General features: G+C 42.1%; 1 protein-coding gene across 8 annotated transcripts in view; it reads left to right on the forward strand.

The window, feature by feature from the left end:
- LCLAT1 (lysocardiolipin acyltransferase 1) overlaps positions 1–17291 on the forward strand; it is a 112003-nt gene extending 94712 nt beyond the window's left edge. For all 8 annotated transcript variants that reach the window (XM_059840870.1, XM_059840868.1, XM_059840875.1 and 5 more), the window contains one exon: positions 13136–17291. In XM_059840870.1, the coding sequence (XP_059696853.1) occupies positions 13136–13644 (509 nt within the window). In that variant the 3' untranslated portion in view covers positions 13645–17291. The remainder of the gene's footprint in view (positions 1–13135) is intronic.
- Positions 17292–17617: the final 326 nt, after the last annotated feature.

Below are 17617 nucleotides of genomic sequence, written 5' to 3' on the forward strand. Positions count from 1 at the left end.
CTGCTGGGGAACATGGAGTTTTCTGGGATGTCCTCCCAGTGTGAGTGTTTCCCATCTGTTTGCTGTTCCTGTGCACCTTGGGATCTCCTAGTGGAGGAAGCTGTGGAATGAAGATTTTTGTGATGCCTTTCGTGTGCCTTCAGTGGTAAACCTTAGGGGAGCAACATGCAGATAGAATGATTGTTCAGGTGGTTTTGAGGGAAACTGTTTCTGAACTCAAATGTGTTAGGTGTAGCAAAGGGTATTAGTGGAAAACGTTGCTCAGAAGGATTTTCTGTTGTGACACATAGTTTCTCCCTTTAATTAAGCATTGTCCTCTCCATGCACTGTGTGAAATTTAGGGGGCTACATTTTTCCTTGAGTTAAAATATTTAAGGAAAACAATTGTGTACTGACAACAATGGGCTTTTTAAATTGCAGGCCATTTGTTTCTGTAATTCCTATGAAATAAATTCAACTGCCTAAGTTGATTCTATTCATTGTGGTTTAGTTATGTACATACTTTTATTTGCGTTAAAAAGCAATGTTAAAAACATTAGTGATGAGTGCTTTCAGAGCTTTCTAGCATGCAGTGCCAATGGAGTTAAATGTTCCACTGGAGTTCAGAAATGGAAGTTTATAGCAGATGTTTTTAGGAAACCAATTTTAGACTTCTATTCAAAGATGGCTCTACAAGAAGGATTTACAACATTTCTCATCTGTGACTTCAGCTGCCAGCATGGGTTTGCCTTCTGATCAGTATAAAAATCAGACCACTGCTGTACACATCTTTAATACGAAGGTACAAAGCACAGAGGATGACCCTACACCTGGTTGTCTTTGCCTTGAGCAGAGAAGTACATTGGCTCAGTGTTGGGCCACTGCATACTGGGATAAATGGCCTCACTCAGTCTTGTTCTTGTGACACTGAGACCAGATCTGAAGATGAACCACTGGCCTGTATCTGACTCTTTCACTGTCCTTGCAAAAGGAATTCAGTATTTACTTCTCTGGCTGGCGGACTGACAGCACCACCCATGTGGAAGTATAAGATGGGTACCCAAAATTCACCCTCCATCTCAGCACAGGAATGACTATCCAGGCACTCCCAGCAGTCTTCTTTCATTTTCATTCAAGGACCTGACTTTAGTGTAATTCCTCTAAGCATCGCCATGAATAGCAGTAGTTGGGAAAAAACATTAGCAAATCATTTTATCACTGGAGACAGATCTTTTTGTTGCTGTGCATTTAAAATTGCTGCAATTCCTCATGCATCTGTAAGGCCATGGTGTACTGTGTTTCCACACATCCCGTGATATGGAGTATCCCTTTCTCTTTTCTGTGGCATTGTCGTGACAGCTTCTGTTGGTACAGCCATTCTCACATCACCATAACTTAGCTGGAGCTGAGAGAATTCTTCAATGATTCCAGCAGTCACTGTCAGAGGAAGCTCATTTGCTCCTGGACTTCCCTGTGTCTGTTTTCTGCAGGGCGCTGCTGGGCAGAGGAGCACTTCCTTCAGTTTTCCTACCATTTTACCATGAAGGGAAGAAAGACTGTTTGCTCTGACACTCTAGAAATGTGCTGCAGGGTAAACAGCTCATGTCCTTCACCTTGGCTTGAGTGAAGGGAGGAGTAGCAACTAGCCCAGTGTTCTGGGACTGCCATGCCAGTGCCACCAGGATGCCATCAGGAGGATGTTTGGTTTTGCAAGAAGAGTGGATTGGGCAGCTTTTTATTTTTTATTTAGGAAAAAAAAGTGCCATGGGTTATGTGCCATGGTACCTGTAGGACCATCCCTTCTTAAAGAAGTGCATCCTGATCAGGAACAGTCAGTCCTGCAGTCAGTTCCTACAGGTAGGAAGGGCTGGAGGGGTCTGCACTGGTTTCATTTTCTCCTTCCATAGTGTCTGGGAGGGTACTTGTGTTATGTGAGGTTTCTCTGCATGAGGAGGATCCAAAGGCCATTCGACCCTTCAATGTTATGGCTCACTTCCATCAGAGGAGCTCCACCAAGTAGCTGCAATGGGGTTTGGGTCTGATCCTGTGTCATTAGGGAGGAAAGAAACTATATAATCATTATCCTTTTTAGAAAGTTTAATCACAGCCTGCGGAGGGATGGCAGTGTTTTATCTGACAAATATGTCACTGTCTCTCATCAGTTGATTATAATCATCTTGGAAGTTCCAATGTGTCTGTTTTTCCCTCTTCTTTTTTGCTGTCGTGTTTTGTTTAACTTTTCCTAATGAGCCCAGTGAAAAGCAATTGTTCTAAATAAATCATGTGCACTACAAAGCAGTATATCACAATTAGGTTTCCATTATACTTTAATTAGGCATTCCATTATTAAATTGATGTCTGTGGCTTCTTCCAGGTCTCAGACTAATCCTGAAACAAATTCCTCTTTGTGGATAAATATTAGTCAGTCGTAATTAAAGAGTATTCATTGGCGTTGCGGCTTTTCATTAAATCCCTTTCTGATTAAGATGGCTCCCCCAAGTACTGGGCTGATTAAATTTAACAAGATTTGTTCACTTGTGTGTATCATGGTCTGGTGGAAACTGTTTTAGCACCAGGGGATTGGGAACTGTAAGTTCATATCTTGGTGCAGGCAGCCGTGGGTCTAAATGCCTGTTTTGCACTGTACCATAGACTCTTCTTTCAGGGGGCTCTATGGTTTGTGTGGCCAGCCAGCAGTGGAATAAAAACATGGAAATTGAATTAGCAGTGTTAGAGTTGAATTTCAAAGGGCTAAGTTACATCTAGTGGGTTACAATAAAGAAGGGAAGATTAAAGTATGTTAGAGGCTCTGTTTTCTTGACTCTTTCATGACTAGGGCTTTGCTGCTGAGTTGAAACCTAAGTGCTTTTCTACCCCAAACCATTTCCTCTCCCTGAGATGTATAGATGAGCTCATTTCTATGTAAATATGCCTCAAATGAAAATTCAGATAATAAAACAGATGCTCCTGGCAGAAGTTCTAACAGCAGAGAATGAAATGTTTTCAAGCAAAATCCTTGTCCTGGGATTCAAAATCAAGGTTAAACTGAACCGTTGATACGGCTTTAGTGTATATAACCATTGGAGAGAGCTTATAAGCATCACTATTTTCTGTGTGCCAAAATTATGCCTTCTCGTGGGGCTGCTGGTGCTCTTCTGCATTCCTCCTGCTTTGTACACAGAAATGAAAACAAACCACTGTGACCAAGAATGGCAATAGCACAAATCGGTGAGGCGTGCAAGAGATCGGCTCAGGACATCTGCAGAAGCACTCCATCCAAATATTTGAGGTGGCAGCTAGCAGGTGTTTTTTTCAATATCCAGTTCATACTCTATTTTTGGTTCAGGGTACATTTTCATTTAGTGTTTTGGTTTGGGATGGGCCATATTTGTAATATCAAATATCTCAAAATGCATTTTCAGTTTCGTGTATCCCAAATGTAATGGTACTGGGTATATCATCTAGCCAGTCTGTCATATTGCATGGAATCAGAGTTGCCCCCTGATTCCTGATTGCTCTTCCTGGGGCTGCTGGAGGCTGAGAGTGATGCCTGGGACGGTCTGAAGGAGCAGGGTTGGAGGCGGAGTCGGGTCAGTGCACAGCTGAAGGGTTCTCTCTAGCGGTTGGTTGTGGGTAGTGAGGACAGACAGCAAAGTGCCCTGAATTTAGGAAAGGGTACTCATCTATAGCAGCTGGAAAAAGGAAGAAACACAGAGTAAGGCGAGGAAAGGAAGCTGACCTTTATATCTGAATTATAAAAAAGAATAGTTGTAATGTTCTAGAAGCCAAGAATAAAATGTCTTTTCTCTAACAGTCTTAATTTATTTTCTTATTGCTACTGTTGCAGTACAGCAGTGGAGGTGTTATGCTATTCATAGCACCAGGCTCCTCACTGGCCTGAAGTGAGGGCTTATGGACAGCAAGAATCCATGGCATTTCTGAGGAGATGGAGTGCACTTTGATCTGTTGATTACCAAGCAAGAACTGCCACAGCTGCTTCCTTCTGAGTATCTGGGGTGAATTAGTTTCCTCTATTCACAGTGACTCACACTGATTTTGTAGTGACTTTACCAAAGACAAGGCTCAAAATAAGTTGCGTGCTCAGTCTGCAGGTTTGGCAAAATGTTTATTTAAGGCAATGATTAAAAATGATGAGAAAATTCCTACTTTACATGCTGACAAATCCTAGAAGTATAGAAAAGAGATAGAAGCATTTGAAAAGAGTATGAGCAAGGGTTTTGGAGGAATTGAGGGAATTAAATGACATTTAATAAGAAGACCAGGGAGATTGGGAAGTAGAACCTCTTTAACCCTTATATTTTAATTGGGATCCCAAAAGCCTTCACATGCTGTTGTACTACAGCATGGCAGTTTATACATACTGCTGCTGCTTGCATCTTTAAAAATGTACCACTTTTCTTCTCCAAAAATTCCAGGGTTTAAGCCAGCTCCATTGTTTACCTAGCACTAACATCCTGCAATGTTGAGCATCATTGGTATGACAGTTGTGTATGTAAACTGTTCCAGAGTGTTTTGCTTTGCTGTTAACTCAGTGAGACCAGTCAGAAATGGCAGTGGAAATTGCAGATACAACAGCTGGATTCTGGTAGAACTGGATTACCTCAAATAGGAATGTGTTTTCTGTTGTAGAGATTGATGCTTAATTTCATCTGCACTGGAGAGAGATTGTTCATTCAAGTAGACAGCAAAGAAATGTATATTCATACAGGGGTGGATTATTTCTTTCCCAGATTCCCAGGGATTTGAAATGCCCAACAAGTAACAGAAAAATTAGGTGAACAGTCTGTTATTTTATAGCTAAGAATGAGCTCTGTATGTTTGTGTATGATTTATTTTAAGGATATCTGGTGTCTTATTTTTGCTTAATTGTAATGATACTTAGCTTTCCAGAAATACCTGGATGATTAGTTTAGCATTTTTTTAAATAAAAATAACTCAGCCATTTCCTAATTTAAGTATATTTGTCTACCTAGCAAGACATCTTATTGTAACATGGTAGAGTACACATGATATTTTTTGAAAAGATTTCACTGAAGTGTAGCAAATTATCTTCATTTCAAGCAGAATTGTGATTCTTGTCTGAGCTGGTTGGCTGTTTGCCAAGAAATGCATGTTTGAGCTCAGAGGAGTTGGAAAGTTGCATACCAGTGTGTCAGTGTCTCTCTGTTACATAAAACATCATTTTTCTGTTTGAAAAAACAGTGGTGTCTTATAAGCCTAGAAACAGCAATGTGTTCTTCTACCTAACTTGTAACATACCTGTGAAAACCAAATCCCACGTGTGTGTCAAGAGGACTTGTAGCAGCGGAGGTTGGGAGAGAGCAGATATACAGGCAAGGGAATAAACATGGCATTTTTGTTATCTGGATTTGATAAATATAGTTTGGGAATGATAGAGTAAAGAGTGGTGAGTCAGTTTTGCCTGGTCATCTCCAGTGACTTAAAATAACTTGTTATTCCAACCCTTTTATCCCTTCATTCCTTTCTCTCCACATATTTTTGTGTTTTATTTATAGCTCTCCCAGCTTTTCCTTTGCAATTTGTAAAATAACCCTTCAGAGTCAGGGAGGGAAGACTGAGGAGCAGCAGCTCCTGGGCAGTCTTGTGGATAGAGCCACTGGATCATTCCCTGTTGCTGTGGCTGGATTCCCCCTTTCCCGTGCACATCCTTCCTTCATCTGCACAGAGATTCGTTCCTTGTTTAACAGGCAGCCTCGGTTCCTGAAGTCGTTCATGGGTTTGTGTTGACAGGAGCCACGTGAGCTGTTTCAAACCAGCTGGCTGTGACTTTGACAGCAGCAGGGTCAGAGGCCTCAAGTCTGGAGAGGTGGGAAGGCTGAGTTTTATCAGTGAAACCTTAGTGCAGGCTGTAAGCTGTCCTGAAACGCATGAAATCCACCAGCACGACCCATATTTGCATGAATCCTGTAAAGCACAGCTGTGTAAACAATGCTTGCAATAATTCTGAGCTAAATCTTCTGTGTTTTGCTTCAATTCCCGTGCCCAGCATTTTTGTCCAGTTTAATCCACAAACTAAGGGTCAGTTTAGTACTTGATACATCTTAACTTGCAGATCAGGATAAGATTTTTCTTGACCTGCTCTTAGGTCTTCCACAGTACTGACTTCTTATAGCATAACTGGACTGCTCTATATTAAACCATCTGATTTGGTCTGGAGAGGAGGAAGGGAGCTGGCAGGTTTAACTGCAGAGCTCCTTACTAATTTTTTATGAAGAGGACAAGGGGAGAGACGTGTTCAAGCAATAGATGTGAATCATAAAATCATAGAATGGTTTGGGTTAGAAGGGACCTTTAAGATCATGGGGTTCTAAGCCCTCTGCCATGGGCAGGGACACCTTCCACTAGATCAGGTTTCTCCAATCCCCATCCAGCCTGGCCTTGCACACTTCAAGTGATAGGGCATCCACAGCTTCTTTGGGCCAATGTGAGCCAGTGCCTCACCATCCCCACAGTAAGAAATGTCTTCTTAGTATCTAATCTAACTCTACCCTCCTTTACTTTAAAGCTTTAAAGCCATTCCTATTTGTTCTGTCACTCCATGCCTTGTAAAAAGTGCCTCTCCAGCTCTCTTGTAGCCCCCCACAGCTACTGGAAGGTGCTCTAAGGTCTCCACAGGGCTCTTCTCCAGGCTGAATAACCCCCCCAACTCTTTCAGCCTATCTGTAGCAGAGATGCTCCAACACTCTGAGCATCTTCATGGCCTATGCTGGCCTTATTTCAACAGGCCCATGTCTTTCCAATGCCAGGGATCCCAGAGCTGGATGCAGCACTCCAGGTGAGGTCTTACTAGAACGGAGCACAGGGAGAGAATCCCTTCTCTGGACCTTCTGGCCACACTGCTTGGGAGGCAGCCCAGAATGCAGCTGGTGGAGCCAATTAGCAGACACCAGCCTGGGGTGTGAGAATCTCAGGCTCTGTCACAGGTAGGAGTGGAAAAACAAGAAGCAAGTAGGAATGTTAGTACTAGATGCCTGTTGTATGGACTTTATGAGGCCATTTTGGAAAATTCTACTGGTTCCAGCACCCATACTTTGAAAAGTATATTGAAATATTAGAAGAGATTCAGAGAGCTACTAAAGGGGTTTGAACTTTAAAAGCCATGTTTCATATTGAGATCCCAGCAATTAGTAGGTTTAGCTTGTTCAGGAGCAACTTCCAAGGTTGACAGATCATACCACCACTGATTTCTGTGAGCAGACAGGTTTCTAATTTAGCCAAGTTATGTGGTCAGGAAGTAGAAGTACAAAAATAATGCACACAGACACATGCGCGCCCCCCTGATAACTTAGGGGAGCTGCTTGTCTGGTGGTGAAAGCTTTAGGGCTGTGCAGGCTGTCTGTCTCACCACATCCCATGGCAGAACCAAAGCATTCTGCATAAGCTTCTGTGTCATTCAGGAGATCAGATTAGATGATGATAACATTCCAGTCTGGTCTTAGAATAATTAAATGAGGTATTTACAGAGATTTCAAAGTCAAATCAGATCTCCTTCCCCACCACCACCTTCTCAGCAGCTTCAGTTAGTGGTATTGTTTACATATTAATGAGATCAGGCTGCAAAACTATGTGATTTAAATGTATTTAGGAACAGAATTAAGCACATGTAATGGTTGCTGATAGCAGTGAGGATGTCCTTACATGTCTTGATCTTTGTACTCTCTGGGCTGGAGGTACCTGGTGTGGGATCCCAGAAGTCCTCTACTCCTGTATGCAGCACCCAGAGCACATCTCCTTCCTGCTGGGCAGCAGAAAGCAGACAGAGCTGGCTCCCACCCTCAGGGACCAGAGGTGCAGTGTCCTTAACTCCTTAGTGTCAGCAGGTGGAAGGACTCCCTCTCTCCTTGTATCACAATGCCAGTGGAAAATCAAATAGGTATAGAAAGAATTGGTATGCAGGATCACTCTTCTCTGTTAATCAAAGCAGCATTATCATTCTGTCTTTTTTTGTTTGCTTATTTGATTGCTACACTTACCTAAAAAAGATTTCCAATAACTACTGAGTTGAAAGTGATTTAGATTAACCCCAGCTGACACCGCTGCTTTAAAGAGGGCTGCCTGAAGTTTTAAATCCTCACAAGCATGATACTTCCCAGGAGGAGCTGTAAATCCTTGAAGCTGCTCCCTCCTGATACTGTGTTCTCAAGGAAAAAACACTCAAATCTTGTGAGCCAAGACAGTAATATTTCCCAGTAAGCAGTTTTAGATGTCCAAAAATGTACCTGTGTTTAGGGCTAACATAAAATACTCAGGTATTGTATAACCTGACAAGTTTTCTTCTACTTGTTTCCATCTTTTCTTTCATTATCTTGCTGATCAGTTTATTTACAGAAGTGCCAAGCCTCCTCCTGTCAGAGGAAATGTGAATGGGGTGGAGGATATTAAGGCATAGGTGGGTGAACAACAGCCAGGGTTTCATGGAAACCTGGAAATGTCTGAAATATCTGGAGCTGTGCAATGAAGGGACAGGTATGTCATTTTGCAGCAGAAAGCAGTTATGTTGAGCTGGGAGGTAGGATGGACAAGGGCCTCACATATAGGTCCCACTTTCAACAGAGCAGCTTAAATTAAGAATGGATATTCTGTTGTGAGAGCATCTCTGTGTGCCTCTCCCCATGGTGGCTCAGCAGCTCATCAGCTGCTGTTCTGTGATGTACCCTGGTTAAGAATAGCATCCTCTCTGCTGGATCAGAGCGGGGAAAGAGCCAGTATAATCTTTGTGAGGTGTAAAGGAATGTCAATGATAACCAAAGTAGGACAAATTAGGGCTGCTGAGATCCTTGGTAGGGATGGAAATGGGTAATAGCCACCCCTGTAAATGCCAAGGAGACTTGAATTCACCTTTGAGGCTGCTGGGAGTCTGAGCAGTTCATTGCATGGATTTGCCTTGGGGCCATCCTCTTTTTTAGCTCACTGGCAGTCATTCTGGCTTTCAGAGCTCCTGTTCTGAGTCATTATTTTGGCCCTGGTTTGTACAGATCCCTTTGTCTCACAGTGAGCTTGCTCAGCATCGCAGGGTAGGAGCAAGCAAGTGTCCTTGTGGTTGGTGTGAGTCAGAACTGAGGAACAGACTGTGCTTGAGCTCCCAAGCAAAGCATTAGCACAGGGAATGGATCTGTCCATCCATCCATCCATCCATGACCAGGGGCTGGGTCCATCTCACTTGGGATTGTGCTGTAGGGCTGAGCTTCACCTCTGGTAGTTGCCTCCAATTGCAGCTGCGCTGCAATATTCTCTTTGTGAATGTGTTTGAAGGAAGCCGCATATCATTTAATCCTGCCTTTTACATTCAGGCTGGGTTTTTCCCCCTGGAATTAAAATACTGCACTGGCATGGTATTATTGAACACAGAATCAAAAGTAATTTTCAGTTTACCTGTAACATCTTTATTTTGAACCTAGTAAGAGGCTCTTGGTTGTAAAGTTTTATGATAAGTGATGAGATAAAAGATGCTGGGTGGCTGTGCCAGTGTAGAGTGCAGCTGTATTGTGTGTGAGCATATTGGGAATGTGTGCTCAGGTTTGCTGGGGCAGGGGATTGCAGAAACTGAGCTGTACGGGGCTACCAGATGCTGCAGGATAAAAATTCTGATTGAACAACTGGTGTAGTGAAAGAAAACATCCTCATTTTTCCTTGAAAGTGTTTTTTTAAAAAACATGTCTTTCTCTGATGCTGGTGTTTTAGTCCTGAGCCTGGTCAAGTTCTCCCCATGCCACCTCTGAGTCCAGTGCCCAAAGCAACCAGCTGTGCATTGTAATTGCCTGAAGTAATGTCGTGTATCAACAGAGCTGAACTATAAATAACTTTGATTGGGCACAGAAAGTTCAGTAAGTTAAAGAATAGTGCTTTTGAGGCATTTTGTCATCCCTAAATGGAGACTGCCACATGGATTAATCATCGTCTGCATGTTGTGCAGTTTCCAGCCGCTTAACAATAGTTAGAAATAAACTTTATATTCACTCCTGAGCACTTTCCTTTTCTGAGGTGCTCTTATAAAGCATAGGACAAAATATTATTCTTGGGTACAAAGGAGACACAGTTCTACTGCTGCAGGAAGAAAGTCATGGAACTGTAAAGCTACTGAAATTGGTGTTTCTATTTGTCCTGAGGAGCTGGGCTACCTGCCTGACATTTTAGCCTAAATAGCAGTTTCTTAGCTTAATTAGATTTCAGATGCAGATCTCTGAACATTATTTGATTTCCTTTGTCCTTCATTTCTTCCTCAAGGGGTCATGGATACTCACAGGATAAAGATGATCCCTCAGATGTCACTGAAAACATAGCAAGAAGTGTTTTGTCCTCCTCAGCTTCTCTGAGCTGTGAACAAATATGTTTGCTTACTTATTTTTTGACCCACCAGACACATAGAATGATGTGGTTTCCCATGGGAAATTTTTTTTTTCAAAACTAGCAGAAACAGATTGTTGAAGCAAGTCTTTAAATTCAGGTGGAAAAAACATCATTAAGTCAGTGACTGCCCCGTGTCTTCACTTCTGATCACTTGATTTTCTGGTTGACTGGCACTTTGCTATGGATCTGAAACATATGTTGATAGATATCTCCAGACTACAGAGACAGCAGCCTAACTTCACAGGGAAAGAGACAGTAGAGATGCTCAAAGGATGCAGGTTCAGAGCTGCCTGATTAAACCTAGCCTAAGGGAATTCCCTTTCTTATGAATGGTCTACCTTTGTCTGCTGTGGTGACTTTTCTTCCTTTTAGCAGATTGTCTTGTAGCTTGCCTTGCCAGGGAATTAAGGCTTCAGGCTGCCATTTGTGTGGAGCTATTAAATATGGATGACCCAAGCAAGGGGCCTCTTGCATATGAAACCTGGTATTCTGGTCTTCTCTCTTTCTGATTTTTCTGTTCTTTCAGATATGCTAAATATACCTTTGAAGTTTCTTTTCTTCTTGTGTAAAATAGACTTTCATAGGTGAACCTTGCAGCCTGGAATTAGGAGATAACTGGTTCCAGCTGGACGTACAGGGCAGGCCATGTAATCGTTGTTTGCCTCAAATTCCCCATGTGTAATGTCGAAACAGTAACATCCTCACTCCTCTGTGCAGCTCTTGGAGCTTTCTTCTGGGTGACTAACTAAGGAGCCATAATGTAGTCTAGACCTTCTGCAGTCTGGTGGGAAGCCCTGCTGGAACGTGTCTTGTCTGGGGAAGCTATGGATCCATAGGCAAAGAGTAGAGTCTTTCCTGTTTCTGATCAGGAATTCACGGGGAGAAATATAACTGCATGCTAAAGACATCAGACCAGCTGTGTGAGTGCAGGGAGTCCTGCCAGTCCTGCTTGCACAGAGTCAGAAAATGTGTGTCTTAAGCAGATCTGATGATTTATTACCTGTGGTCTGTATGCCAGTGGCCCTTAAGTGTAAAGCCTTGATTTTTCAAGTAGTTCGTGTAGTTGGCAGACTGATAGTTTAGCTGCCCAGACATGAATGACTGCAATATGTGCAAGAAACTCATCTGGCCAAAAACTCATTTCATAAAAGTCTTTTTTGATGCAAGGATATCAGAAAGGCTGGACTTTTCTAGCCTCACTTTTGGGGTAAGATGTGTAGGCTTTATGTTCCACTAGACCTGGGGAGCTATGGAGGAAGGAGAAGAAGATTGTGAGAGATGGAATTCTCTTGGAGGTTTGCGTAGCAGCCCTTCCCCTGGTTGGGCCAGGAAGTAAGGGATGGATGTCTGTGCTGAAGGATGACTGTAAATCTGATGGTAGAAATCTTTGGAATAGGGGAGTTAAAATGCAAGCTGTTCTCAAAACTGAAATGTTTTGTGCCTAGGTGCAACAGGCTGGCAGTTTGTAAGGGCTGGGTTTCTAAAAGATGTGATCAATGTTGGTATCTCTTGGAAAGAGATCTGACAGGTTTTACCTGTGCAGAACACAGGGATTATCTGCTCAGTTCAGAGGTGATCCCAGAGCTAGACAAAAGATGGAATATTGAGTTTTGCCATGATAGACCTCCAAGGAGACATATAAATCTCTTTAAAACCCAAAGTAACCTACCACAAAACTGTCCGAGAGAGATTGCTTCAAGACAGCACAGTTATAAAATACTCTGAAGGGCTGAATAGGGTTTTTCTCCCTCTTGTGATATTTGGAGTTGAACTTTAGATACATCATTTTGAACATGGCCTTTTAAAGTAACTTTCTATTCTGGCCCTGTCATTTTTAGGGCTGTAAAGGAAAACCAAAATGCCAGGGAAGGAGAGGAAATGAAAATAAAGAGTGGGGCTAAAGACTAGGTTTTGATCATCTTTGCAAGAAGTGGCATCATCTGTGAGAAAAAAAGTCTTCAATTGCTGCAACTGGAGACAGCTTTTAGTCTCCAATTCTATTTTGCCCTGAGCCAGCCAGCCAAATAAAAACAGCAACATAAATCACTGCTGGCAGAACTTAGCAGTTATGCAACGTCCAGTGCACTACATGCCTATTTTTAGATCAGTTTTACACTAACAGAATTTACTTTATGAAATCTAAAAAGAATGTCTGTTCAGATGCTGGGGGATAAAGAGGGTATTTAGAAAGTGCAAAATGTAAAAACATTTAGTAAATGTAAAGTGCAAAATGTAAAAACAAGGATGGTCTAGCAAGCCCTGCTTTGGCAATACTGATATCCTTTCAAAAATGTTGGCTCAATCAGGCATTCTAATGAAGACTAGGGGTTTTTTTCATCAATAGCCCCTTGAATTTCTAATGTGCAATTGCTGTTTGAATGGTTAGCTGTGCTCCCTTTACCCAAACAGCTGAACATCAGACTCACATACAGTGCTCGTTATCCAAGACCAGATGTGCCTCTTCTCTCCTTTACATTTGACTTAATTCTCTTACTATTGTAATTCTGCATTAGTTTGTACTGTGTGTAATCTTGTTCCCAAAGCTTTTTGTTCAGATTCAGAACAGGCAATGATTGGGAAAAGTTTGACCTTTCAGTCTGTAGATATTCTAGCAGATGAAACACAGTCTGCATAGTTAATGTATCTCTGATATTTCTGGGATTTCTGCCATAATTTTGACAGTTTTCAATCATGTCTTGAAGCAAATTAGTATTATGACTGTTGCATGATCCATATTGATCTTTTTTCCCCCAAACCTTTCTTTTAGGTAACAACCTCGATGCCATCCATGACATAACTGTGGCATACCCCCAAAACATTCCTCAGACAGAGAAGCACCTTTTGAAAGGAAACTTCCCAAAGGAGATTCACTTCCACGTCCGGAGATACCCCATAGAGACAGTGCCCACTTCCAAGGAGGAGCTGCAGCGTTGGTGCCGGCAGCGCTGGGAAGAGAAGGAGGAGAGACTGCGACGCTTCTACGAGGGTGGAAGATGCTTCAGTGCAGCTGGGAAAAGCATTGTCCCGCCCTGCAAATCCGAGCTCAGGGTCCTGGCCGTGAAGTGCGCCTCGCTCCTCTACTGGACGGTGTTCCCACTGGGAATGCTGGCGCTGCTCTACCTGTACAGCTTTGCACAGTGGTACTTTGTGGCCATGATCGTCTTTTTCGTTGTGCAGCAGAAGATATTTGGTGGGCTGGAACTCATTGAACTCGCTTGCCATCAGTACTTTAAAAAGCAACAGAAATTTCACAACACAAAAGTAAAAATCAATTAGTTATGGGGTAGAGGAAGGGTGGTTTTGAGATGCCCTGCAAATTTTATGCACAGGGAACAATTTTTGCATGAGAAGTGTCTTTTACTATCACCATTGTTAGACAATTGCACATGATTCTGTGAAGAGAAAGAAAAATGTTAGTTGTTGCTACACGTGAAAATGGTAGTTTTTAATCTCTGAATGTAATTTCGACATTGCTCTCACAAGCAGCTAGCAGCTGCATTCTGCTGTCATTGAGAAACAAACTGCTGGATTACTGAACAATCATAAGGACATTAATAAATGTGATGTGCACTGAAGTTTCATGTAGAAACCCAAATAGTTCAGCAAAGAGAGGCAGATGTATGATTTCTTTAGAGTCATGTTGGTGTGAAGTAAGCACCAAATTTGGAAATCTGGTAAGTTTTGGTGGTAGATGAAAGTTGAAGGAGAAGTTGTTCTGTTTCTTTTTTTTATTTCAAATACTCAAACTTATTTTGTAGTAATATTTTTGCATAAGCTTTTCCAAACACTACTGAACTATTCACCTATTCTGGCTTGGTCACTCAGGAGGATTTTCAAGCCTTGCAGTCTTGTGTCATACTACAGAAAGCAGTACAGTGCTCACTCTGCCTCCGTTTAAGTGTTTGCTGATTATTTAATAGACCTCTGCAGCTAAGTTTTTATCTCTCACTGTTTCATACTGTTCTAGGCTCTCTGTTAGCTGTGGGAGACTTGTTCCTACTGTAGTATGCAGAGCTGCAGGATAGTGGAGCTGGTTCTTTAATGGTTTATTGGTATTTTTTTCCTCACAGAGGCAAAAATAGCTGTTTGAGTAACTGGAAAATGTTTTTAAAAAAGGCTTCCTTGTATCCTTGTAGACATTCTTTGGTTGAAAACATTTTATTTAGTTTTCAAAGTAGGCAAGATACCTTTTTTCTTTTTTTAAATTTTTGTAGTATTACTTTTGGTTTTCACATTGCTTCCTTGGGCATTTCACGTGTCCATGTACATAAGCAGGAAGACTGCTTGTTCCTTGCATGTCAGAGAGACCTGTTGAAATGCAACAGTTCTCTCCTTGGTGGTACAAGAGATGGGTCTCAGTTTTAGACTTAGCGCAGGGAAGAGCTGGGTTTGAGTTTTGGGCTTAGCACGGGGAAGAGCTGCATCTTCCCTTTGCATACCGGCTTTGTTTCCTGATGGCATCATTACTTTTTCAACCTCCTTCACAACTTTTGGTGCTTTCCCTTATTTTCATGACATTCATAAAACCTGAAGGCTCAAACTCAGACAAGGCACTTTGAAGTGCATCCATTGTCATATATAATAAAAGTAATGTTCATGCTCACATAGAAAAAGACAGAAACGTTGCCAGCACTTCGGAGATACTTCAGGTCTTCAGATTAAATTGTTTTGCAACCTCCAGAATTTTAGACAACTTGAACAATTGTATTGCTGCAAAACCTTCCTGACTTACTAAATATTTGGTTTTTGTTGCATGAGGGCTTGTTTGAGCTAGACCCAGATGGCCTGGCTCCGTTTGTTGAGTGGCGTTGCCGTGAAATGTGAAAGTCCAGAGTGCAAAACGTACCTCGTACTGTGCTGCATATCTCAAGTGTTGGGCAGCACGGTGGGCACACCTGTTTGCTTCTAAATTACAGCATGAAGCATGTTGTCTAATGTGTTTGTTTTAAAGACCATTTTTGGACGAATCACCAGCCTCTATTCAACTGTCCCTTGCAAGGTGACAAGTCTTTTTTAATCTGTGCTAATAACTAATTGTTATTATGCGGAAAGTACTTGAAGCCATCTGGTTTACTCCAAATTTTTTAATCCCTTTTTTCTTAAAAATAAATAAAAGTAGGTTTATATTTAGGGTTATATTGCTTAATGATTTTTTCATGTTTGTATTTGTGTACCTGACAACTGGTGTTGCATTGTCATGAGTGGAAGGAGGTCTTTTTTTAAAGCAGTTCTGTGATACCACAGGCGTGGTTGCAGCTTAAACTTCCATAGCCTGTCTTCTCTTCAGCCAATACCCTGCACATTGAGGTAACCCACTGCAAGGGAAAACCTAAAAACCTCGTTTGTGGTTAATGCAGAGGAGACCTAAAAGGCTTCTTCCAGTCTGTCCTGAGCCACAGCTGTGCTTTCATACCAGGAGTAACCATACTCCTATAACCTACTCCAATAGCCTTAACATCATCTTCAGGAATGACTTCAGAGGACAGGTTCCATGTGTTGGTGACATAAAATACCAGCTACGCTTTTCTCGGTCGTTCAGAGAACTTTGTGGTGTCATCAGATGTACCAGGAGCACCAGTGTGAGTCTTGGTCACGGCACGGTTCAGGATTTATGTCTCTGTGTAATTTAAGTTGGGCTCTGAAAATGAAGTCAATGCAATCCATCGTTGACCCTTACAAGGGATTTCCTCCCAGCTGGAGCCAAGCATGTAACCTACTGTAATGTGGTAAAAACATCCTGCAAAATCTGTAATTCACCTTCCTCCTTCATGTGTTTGGATCAGAGAGAAAGAATAATCTGCTTTTCAGCTGGCAATGTCACGTTTGCAATGCCCAGCTCCATGGTGCAGAGTGAGTGGAAAGTGAAGAATCCTCCTCCATGTGTTTGATGTAAATGTTTAGATTATGTGCGTCATTTTTCAGGTCAATTAGAAATGCAAGATGGGAAAAATGTTGAATAAAAACTAAAAGTTTTGTGGGTGGAGAAGCTTCTTTGTTTAAAAAGTGATTAAGGAACTAGGGGAAGATTTTTCTGTGAATGCTTTTTTTCCCTCTGGTGAAAATGTAGCTTTTTAATCAAAAGGTTCTGATATACAGATTTCTTGGAGACTACTTTGTTCCTACCCTGTCTCCCTTTTCAAAGATCACAAAGTTGGCATTTAAGGATGTGGTGTAGTGGTGGGCTTGGCAGTGCTGGGTTTACAGTTAGACTCAGTGATCTTTCCTCACCTAAATCATTCTGTGATTCTGTGCTGGGTGAATCACTTGGAAATTTTTTCAATGCTGTTGAGATAGCGGTGCTAGTACTCCAGGAATCCCACAGCCCTCTTCCATGGGACATGGATTGGTGCTGGGTCTCATCTCAGTAGCAGGTTTGTCCCAGTTCACCTTCTCTTGTAGTCCCAGCAGCTGCTTCTCTGAGTTTGTCTACAGGGCCTGCAGGTCTTGCTGGGTCTTGCATAGATTGTTTGGGATCAATGCTGTGCTTTAAGGATGCTGCTCCCCTTTGCTCAATCAAATGTTCCCTCATCAGCATCAGGGGGTTTCTTTCTCTCTGCTCAGAACACAAGGTTGAAATCCTGCCCTCTCTGTGTGTCATCAGGCTCATCTGGGTAGCAGGATGTCAGACCAAGACATTTTTCTCTTAACTTCAAAGCTGCAAGGCCCAGAGCTGGTCTGTGAGGTGTTGTCTTGATCATAGGAAATGTAGTTCCTAGTTTTGTGCGTTGCATCAATCGGTGTTGTTTAAAAAAGATCTGTGTTTTGATAACTTGATTTTATATGTGCACTGTTTGAAAGGAAACACCAGGACACTACAAACCTACAGAAAGCCTTAGTTTTCAGATTTCACTGATGATATTATTAGAATGTTTTAACCATGTACCAGTTACTCTACAGCAACAATAAAGACCTGAAGCATTGCATGTGTTTAATTTTGCTGTTTTCTTTTTACTGCACCTGTAAGGAACAAACCTTGTCTCGAATTACAATATGGCTGGCTGGCTCGGGCACACTGGTATCTGTTTCCATGCTTGACTCATGGATTGTGGCTGTTGGGGGAGGAGAGCCCCCCCATCTCTCCATGGGAGGCTGGAAAAGGGTGTCTGGCTCTACCCCCCCTTCCAGCTTCTTCATGTAAAGAAGGCACAGAAACCTTTGAGTGTGCAAGAACTACAGCTCAGCTTTAGCCTTGCTGTGCTGCTTAACCAGGATTGCTGAAGAATAACCTGGTAGTGATAGGTGGGTAAGT

The sequence above is a fragment of the Haemorhous mexicanus genome, chromosome 3 (assembly GCF_027477595.1).
Source record: "Haemorhous mexicanus isolate bHaeMex1 chromosome 3, bHaeMex1.pri, whole genome shotgun sequence".
NCBI lineage: Eukaryota > Metazoa > Chordata > Aves > Passeriformes > Fringillidae > Haemorhous > Haemorhous mexicanus.